The sequence below is a fragment of the Sorex araneus genome, chromosome 5, assembly GCF_027595985.1.
Source record: "Sorex araneus isolate mSorAra2 chromosome 5, mSorAra2.pri, whole genome shotgun sequence".
NCBI classification, from domain to species: Eukaryota; Metazoa; Chordata; class Mammalia; order Eulipotyphla; family Soricidae; genus Sorex; species Sorex araneus.
The window spans coordinates 131,673,557-131,682,592 of NC_073306.1; the positions used below are offsets into that span (position 1 = coordinate 131,673,557).

General features: G+C 50.1%; 1 protein-coding gene across 1 annotated transcript in view; it reads left to right on the forward strand.

The window, feature by feature from the left end:
* Positions 1–8,716, forward strand: part of ARFGEF2 (ADP ribosylation factor guanine nucleotide exchange factor 2) — a 100,823-nt gene extending 92,107 nt beyond the window's left edge. Inside the window, exons 36-39 of the mRNA XM_055138118.1 lie at positions 927–1,095; positions 2,026–2,164; positions 4,262–4,379; positions 5,155–8,716. Of these exons, the coding sequence (XP_054994093.1) occupies positions 927–1,095; positions 2,026–2,164; positions 4,262–4,379; positions 5,155–5,331 (603 nt within the window). The 3' untranslated portion in view covers positions 5,332–8,716. The remainder of the gene's footprint in view (positions 1–926; positions 1,096–2,025; positions 2,165–4,261; positions 4,380–5,154) is intronic.
* The last annotated feature ends 320 nt before the right edge of the window (positions 8,717–9,036 follow it).

Genomic DNA, 9,036 nt, shown 5'->3' on the forward strand with positions numbered 1-9,036 from the left:
TGACCCCTGTGCATCGCCGGGTGTGACCCAAAAAGCAAAAAAAAAAAAAAAAAAAAAAAATTTCTTTCTTCCTTTTGGTTTTATTCTTCAAATCTGGAAACACATTTAACTTACCAAGTCACTTAGTTTAATTTCCGACGAGACTATAGGTGCCACCTGGACGTGGCTTCACTTCTTTCACTGAACGTGTTCTGAGACTCTCGACTTCTGTCACATGTCCCCCGACTTGAATTTCTCATTTTCCTGCACCTCTGTCCAATAAAAAGAGGGGAGTGCAGTTCTGCAGTGAAAAGCTTGGGGACATGCGTGCCATGAAGGCAGGAATGACAAAACCAAAACTCAAGGGGCCGGAGAAGAACCCAGAGGTCGGGGGAGAGCACCCCATAGCCCCCCTGACTCCCATACAGCTAGCGTACCAGGAGGGGCCCCTTGGAAGAACAGCTCCCCTGCCCTTTCCCTCCAAAAAAAAGATAAATAAAAGTTAAATAAAATCAAACCCTGGCTAACCAAGTCACAGTCTAGCTCCGCAGGCAGAGTCGGGGCTGGGGGACAGCACAGAGGGGAGGGCACTTGCCCCGCACTTTGCTGCCCTGGGTCTGATCCCCAGGACCCTCTATACCCCCAGGCCCCACCAGGAGTGATCCCTGAGCACAGAGCCCAGAGTAAGCCCTGTGCACTGCCGGGTGCGGCCCAAAAAGAAAACCAAAGAAAATCATCCAAGGTTGGGCTGGGATAGGCCTGCACGGGGTAGGCCCTGGGTTCGATCCCCTAGTACCCAGCCAGGAGTGGCCCTGGGCCCCCAGGCTCTGCCAAGTGTGGCTGCCGGAGCGATGGTTTACAGAGCAGGTGAGGGTGTCGGAGGGAGCTGCAGCGTGCCCCGAGGGGGGCTTGGCAGCCCCCTGACCGTCCCCCGCCCCCCTTTGCAGCAAGACACGCTGGATGCGGATATTCACATCGCGACGGAGGACCAGGGCATGTATAAGTGCATGTCCTCCCAGCACCTGTTCAAGCTGCTGGACTGCCTGCAGGAGTCCCACTCCTTCTCCAAGGCCTTCAACTCCAACTACGAGCAGCGAACTGTGCTGTGGCGGGCAGGTAAGCCCGCGTGGTGGGCGAGACGGGTCTTCCTAGAGCGTGCTGGCGTTTCACACGTACCTGGAATTCCTTACGTTATTTTCAAGTGGGAGGGAAATGCTAGATGGATTTTATCCAAGTACCAGAAATGTTGGCTGGCACAGAGGAGATAGAAGTATCCAATGGGGGCCGGAGCAATAGCACAGCGGGTAGGGCGTTTGCCTTGCACGCGGCCGACCCGGGTTCGATCCCCGGCATCCCATATGGTCCCCCAAGCACCGCCAGGAGTAATTCCTGAGTGCAGAGCCAGGAGTAACCCCTGAGCATCGCCGGGTGTGACCCTAAAAGAAAAAAAAAAAGAAGTATCCGATGGAGAGCCAAGTTGAGGCGCCAGAGGGGTCGTACTGCGAGTAAGGCCCTGCATGCGGCTGACTCTGATTTGATGCTCAGCATCGTGTGGTTCCCCCAAGCCCCGCCAGGAGTAAGCCCTGAGCATCATCCTCAACACAACAGGAGGGCTGGAGCGATAGTACAGCGAGGAGGGTGTTTGCCTTGCTTGCGGCTAACCCGGGTCCAATCCCCAGCATCCTAGATGGTCCCGCAAGCACCGCCAGGAGCTATTCCTGAGTGCAGAACCCTGAGCATTGCCGGATGTGATCCCAAAAGCCCAAAACCAACAACAACACCAAAAAAAAAAAAGTTCATAAAAACTTAACTGACAGCCAGAATTCTCTCGGCGGGAGCTCTGCTCCCACGCTGGGAAGCTTCCTGCTCTTTCCCTCTTCCTTCTAGTCTCTTAAATAAAATCTTTTCCCTTGGGTAGGACACTTGCCCCGCATACGGGTGTCCCCAAACCCCCCACCCGAAGGAAAGCGTGCGAGAGGTTCCGGCATCCCTGGCCACTGCCGAGTCTCTGCTTTCTCGGCCTGACCACGGTGCTCTCGCCTCTAGGTTTCAAGGGCAAGTCGAAGCCCAACCTTCTGAAGCAGGAGACCAGCAGCCTGGCCTGCTGCCTGAGGATCCTGTTTCGAATGTACGTGGACGAGAACCGGAGGGACTCCTGGAAAGAAATACAGCATCGACTCTTGAAGTAAGAAACTGGTTTCTGGTACAGTTTTCTATTCGTGAGACGCAGAGGGTACTACGGTAGTACTTGAAAGAGGAGAGAAACACATGCGGATAATTTGCAGAGTTTTCCTTTCTGCTTCCTTCATCCAGTAACGCCACTTCCCCCTCTCCTCCCGCTATGTCACTGTGGCTTCTGCAGTGAAGGGGGGTCACACACACTCAGTGCTCCCATCAGCTACACTGCTCTTACACTCTTACACAAGGTCACAGGTGCTCCCACACCTGTTTTCCTTTTTCGTTTTTTTCTTTTTGGGGGGCCACACCTAGAGGACTAACTCCTGGCTAGGTGGTTAGTCCAGGTAACTCCTGGCTGGGTGGCTGGCCCCCCAGCCCCACCAGAGTGATCCCTGAGTGCAGAGTCAGGAGTAAGCTCTGAGCACCGCCAGGTATGGCCTCAAAACAAAACAAAAAGATATTATCATGTGTTTTCCAAGACAATGAAGTTTAGGGTGTTTTTGTTTGTTTTTACTTTTTAGTCATCTTACAGTGAGATGGGCTGAAGCTATAGCACAGATAGCACAGCGGGTAGGGCATTTGCCTTGCACGCGGCCAATCCAGGTTTGATTCCTCCGTCCCTCTCGGAGAGCCCTCTTGGGGAGCCCGGCAAGCTACCGAGAGTATCCCACCCACATGGCAGAGCCTGGCAAGCTATCCTTGGCGTATTCCATATGTCAAAAACAGTAACAAGTCTCACAATGGAGACATTACTGGTGCCCAAATCGATGGGCAACGGATGACAGTGATACAGTGAGATGTTTGTGTGACAAGCCAGAGGATGAAAAAACAAAGAATCTGTGAATTGAAACCCCAGTAGTTCATGTCAACTTCTGCTACCCGAAAGAGAATTAGTTCTAGTTCCATAGAATTCACTGGGAAGTAGACGTTAAGTTTCCTAGCGCCACCCGCTGGAAGCCAACAGTGGTGGGTGACATGAGGACGGAAAGGCAGATGCAGTTCCCTTGGGGTCACAGCTCTGGCCTGACAGTGCTACAGATGCTGGGCCCTCGCAGAACGCACAGAGAACCTGCTTCTTCCAGCCGAACCCACCACCACCCTTGCGAGTCCGTCCAGTTACCTATCCCCATGGGGCAGTGGAGGAAACCAAGGTTGGCTTGAGATAGCCTAAGTCGGGGCTGGAGCAATAGCACAGTGGGGAGAGCATTTACCTTGCACAAGGCCGACCTGGGTTCGATTCCCAGCATCCCATATGGTCCCCTGAGCACCGCCAGGAGTAATTCCTGAGTGCAGAGCCAGGAGTAACCCCTGTGCATCGCCAGGTGTGACCCAGAAAAAGCCAAAAAAAAAGAACCCAAGTCAAGCTGGTACCCATGGGAGCTCATGCAAGAAGTCAGTGGGCTAGAGCGATAGTGCAGCAAAGAGGGCATTTGCCTTGCACACGGTTACCTGGATCAGTCCCTGGTTCTCCATATGATGGTCCCTGAGCACTGCCAGGTGTCGCCCACACACAAAACAAACATACGGAAAAAAGGGTGTGGGGTGGGGTAAGGGTGTCTGCCTCACATGCGGCTGATCAGGTTCGATCCCCAGCATCCCATGGAGTCCACCAAGTACCACCAGGTTTGGCCCAAAAAAATAAAGAATAGATAGTTTCCGAGCCAGAGGTGTGACTGGTGGTAGAGCAGAGACTTTATATGTGTGAAGTCCCGGGTTTGATTTCTCACAGGTGCACACATGTACACGCACATGTCCCTCTCCAGGTGTGACTCTGGCATCCCCCAGCACTGGCCCCTACAACAGTTACAAAAGGGAAAGAAGGGAGCTGGAGTGATAGCACAGCGGGGAGGGCGTTTGCCTTGCACACAGCCGACCCGGGTTCGATTCCCAGCATCCCATAGGGTCCCCTGAGCACCGCCAGGAGTAATTCCTGAGTGCAGAGCCAGGAGTAACCCCTGTGCATTGCCAGGTGTGACCCAAAAACCAAAAAAAAAGAAAAGAAAAAGAAAAACGAAACAAAACAAAAGGGAAAGAATCATTCTGGGCTCTGGCAGAATGACGGAGGCTAATCTTGGCCGCGCTTCCCTTGCCCCGATTCTTGCAGTGTGTGCAGTGAGGCCCTGGCCTACTTCATCACCGTGAACTCGGAGAGCCATCGGGAGGCCTGGACGAGTCTCCTGTTGCTGCTCCTCACAAAGACCCTCAAAATAAGCGACGAAAAGGTATGAATGAACTAGCCCGCTCACTGATCGACCTCCTCTCAGATGTCACTCGGGGTCGGTATTTCACTCTGAGCTTGGGCTGTGTTTCCGCGCGGGGCCACATAACGGGCCCTGCCTGGGGATGAGTTGATGCTCCTCTCGTGACAAACAGCCGAGTCAGGATCTTCGGGCCTTTCCTCAGATAACCGTGAGGGAGAGGGGCGAGGCTGGAACCCTGCTGGTTGCTTCACAAAGGTGTCTTCAGGGAAGCTAGGTTGGGAGAGAGTTGCGACGGGGAAGCACTGGTTTAGCCCCAGAAGCTGCTTGATGGAAATAAAGGTCACACTGGTAGCAACTCCCCAAATATTTTTTGTTTGAAGCAGGTAGGGCGTTTGTCTTGCATGCGGCTCTCCCGGGTTCGATTCCTCTGTCCCTCTCGGAGCCCGGCAAGTTACCGAGAGTATCCTGACAACACGGCAGAGCCTGGCAAGCTCCCCGTGGCGTATTGGATATGCCAAAAACAGTAACAAGTCTCACAGTGGAGATGTTACTGGTGCCCACTCGAGCAAATCCATGAACAATAGGATAACAGTGCTACAGTGATACAGGGAAGTGTAACTGAAAGCCGTTTTTTGGGTTTTATTTTTAATGTGCAGTTTTTCTTTTTTCACACCAGCTTTTCAGTAGCAAGTCAAAGCATCAATGTTGCAGCAAGTTCCCCTGGAGAGATGAAAGCCTTGTAAAAACTTGAGCTTTCTTTCTAATCGTTTTCTCTCCCCTCCCCTCCCGCCTCCAGTTTAAAGCACACGCTTCAACGTACTACCCCTACCTGTGTGAAATTATGCAGTTCGACCTGATCCCCGAGCTCCGCGCCGTCCTGCGCAAGTTCTTCCTGCGAATAGGCGTCGTGTATCAGATCTGGATTCCAGAGGAGTCAGCCCAGATCCCAGGAACTCTGTCACCGGGCTGGTAGCCCTGGGCCCCGCGGGCCCCTGCTGCAGCTCTGCCCCAGGCCGGCCAGGCCACCTCTGCCTGGCACATCTCCCCAAGGAAGGTCCAATGACAGACATGAGTCGGCATCTTGGAGCTCAGAACAGCCTCGAGGGCGTCTGTCCTGGTCGCGTCTGAGCCCTGGCTTAAGGCGCTGTGCTGTGTCATGAAACTGCCTTACACCCGCTGAATGCAGTAGGTGGGCAGTCTGTGTCGTTTCTGTCATTCCATTTTCCCAGTCGAACTGTCGGGTCTGTCATTACACGTCATTTTCTCGCTCGAGTCCCACGGTCGGCCGTAAATGTTTTGTCAGAGGAAGTCGCGCTCCTTGAAAATACTGAACATAGCTGTATAGGTTCGTGATTATTCTAGACAGTATGTTAATAAAATTTCTTGTAATGGCTCAGTGCCACGTAAAATAATGCTGGGTTTTCTGTTGTTGTTCGAGTGTGTTAGAGAAGTTTGAGTGTTTTTGTCCATTGTGAGTCAGCGGTAGTAGGGTAGTTTGGGGAAAGATAGTGGGGAGAGGTGGGTTTTGTCTGTTTTGTTAATGTCTGAATGACTTTCAAAGTAGTTCCCAAAAGGATATTATTGCGGATTTGATTCATGGCAGAGTTTATTCATGTAGAATTGAGAACCTGCAAGGTCTGAAAACATGTCTCGCCTCCTGGCGCTCCCTGTCTGCAGCTTGGGGAGAAAAAGTCTCCAGGAGAAAGTGACTTTAATAAAGATGATCAGCTTCCTGGAAGTATTCGGGGGGATGGGTGTTAAAACGTCCATCTCGTACACTCTGAAATTAATATATGAAGTAGTCATGAAAATGAAGTAGTAATTTAACAGAGTTAATTTATATTTGAATAAACATTTATTTTTACCTCAGAATTGTGAGTGTTCCCATTGTTAGTGTCCCAGCTTTGCACGGTCCCCCGGGAAGGGCCCGTGAGGAGGGGAGAGTGGCTGTGTGAGAGAGGAATGGCTCCCGGGGGGCCCCCTCAGCCACACGTCAGGTCTGACCCTGAGCGCCCGTGCTGCTGTGGGGACGGCCTGGCTTGGGTGTGCCCACGCTTCCGTGGACGGGAGCTGGGAGCAAGTGGGTAGAAGCCGGGGTCTGTCCTTTGCTGGTGATGGTGCAATACGCTTGCCTGTGCTGGACTGAGTTCCGACACGGTTTCTCCGAAAGCAGGCGGCAAAGCAATGCGGCCCACGGCCCACAGGAAAATCTGGAAACGGGAGTTATTGAGTCGGCGAGGAGGAGAGGATGTGGCCTGCCCTCTCGTCACCTGCTTGCCCGAGCGGCATTCAGGTCAGGACCAGTGTCACACCGAGTCCTGCAGACATGCAGGCTCCGCCCCCCACTTCTGTCACAGCAGTCGGGTTGTCCGATGGCAACTCTGTGCCTTAGCCATTAGTCAGTTGGGAACCTATCTATGTAATTGGATGTTTAGGTTTTTTTTTTTTGTTTTGTTTCGTTTTCATTTTTTTCCTTTTAGAGAAGGATTTCTGGTGCTTTTTGTTTATTCCGAGACCGATTTCTTATATTTTGCTTTGAACAGCCGAGAGAAGTGTGTGGCTGGGGCCAGTAGCCCTCTGTCTCCCCTTTCATTTCTCCCAAAGTGTTTCATTTATTTGTCTACCAAAGAGAAGCAGCAGGCTCTTCCATTTCCCCTCTGCAGGGGACAGAGCTGGGGGAGTCTTCCTGGGAGCAGGCTGCATTAGCACTCTCACCAGCGTGGCCCGAAGCCGTCACGTCTTTTGAGTGCAACGCGGAACTTGTGTCCTACGACTCACGCCCTGGTACTGTAGTTCGTCACACCACCCTAAGCCGGTCCCCTTCCTTAGCACGGGCTCTGGAGGCACCCGGGGGAGCAACTCCTGCTGGCCCCGGGCTGGCAGCGATGCCCCCTCTCCTAGGCCACAGTGGGGTACCTGCTTCCTTCACCCCGGCCTCTTCATTCTTTGCCACCTCTGGCGGGGCAAGACAATGTAAGTGCGTTCTCTTCCAAACATTTTAGGTTTCTGAATTTCTTTTTTAAATTTTGTCTTGCAAGAGATTCGGTTTTCTGAATGAGGCATTTGAGTTGTTTCAATGTGGACGTTTTTGAGAACTGGATGGAAACCCATTCAGGGTTCTTGTGAGTGGTCCATGACTTACCGAGACAGGATCGAGCCTCCAGTAATAAGCCATTCAACAGAAACTCTTTTGTGAAGAAATCTATTCTCCGTCCTGGTCAGCTTGGCCTGTGCCACTCAGGCACTCGTGAAAGGAGGGTCACAGCAGCCTTGAGGCCACGATGTCATTTATTAACAGTCGTGGCCATGAGGGAAGCATTTCCAAGGCCTTATTTCCTTCTCCGAATGCTTTCATCGTTCCTATGTCCCGGGCCTCTATAGGAGTTTTCATTTGTGATTTCATTTCTGATACTGCTGCTTTTGAACAATTTTGTTTTTCTTCATTGTCCTTTAGGGAAATGACCCGCTTTGGCTTCTTAACAACAAACAGTGGATGGGAAATTTTATTTCTAATACATATCTTCAAAGTCAAATCTACCTTTTTCCTGTTACTCCTTGCGTACAACCAAAGAAACATATATTGTGGAAATTGTATAATATCTTTGAAGCCCAACATCTCCCTCTGACAGGCGACTTTTATACAAAATGCAAAAAATTTCAAAAAGCCTGCAATTTTTTGTTCTTCTACTACTATTAGTAGTCTTTGTAATTACTAAAGGGACCTGCTGACAAATACTTTATGGCCATCTCATTCAAATGTTTGTTGTTAGGATGCAAACAAATATTGGTTTAAACAGAAGCTGGATCCTTAATACTGATTTTTTTTTCTGAATACTGTTTCAATATTTGTGCTAAGGTTGACATAGCTTGAACTCAACATGAAATCTGGAGTTTTGCTATCAGCAGCTTTGTAGTTTGGGGAAAAAAAGAAAAAGAAACCAAAGCTGAGTATTTAAAAGAATATCTGGAAATTCTTGTTCTCAAAAAAAAAAAAAAAAAGACACTCATCAAAGGTGTAGTTTTTCTCAGTGTTCTAATTTTTAAAAAATTTTATCTGCATATTTGCATCAAATATTTCTTTATGTGCAAAACTGTATGTTTTACCTCCTTAAAATGCCTAAAGGTTAGTTGTTACTTTTTAATCTATACACAATGATTAAGTGCATTTAATGTTGGTAATTTAATGAAAAGCATTCCTTGCCCAATGGATGTATACATTTTTGAAAGAATAAGCAGAATTATATAATATGAAATGCTATGTAAAGTTTTCTATGTAAAACATTATGTATAATACTGTTAAAATACCCCATGCTTTAATCAAGTGATAAATCAATAAAGTTTTAAAAATTCAGGCTGTACTTCCCTCTCTCCGTCCTTCATTCGTGAATGGTGCTATTGTCGTTATTCTTGTTGTGATGACCGGGGTCACAGGCAAACCTGGCTGTGGCATTCGCACATGTAACTGAGGTCCCAATAGGGGGTGGCCATCAGGGGTCAGTGCTCACAGACTTGCTAGGCTGTAGCTCTTCGCTTGTGGTGTTCCTGCAGTTTCTTGTTACTGTGGTCACTGCGGGGTCTCACATGGGCACTTCCGGCAGTCTCACCCCTTCAGCTGTGGTGTTCCACCACCCCTGGCTGGGGTGCTGGGGTTTCTTACAGCGCTGACAGGCTCACACTG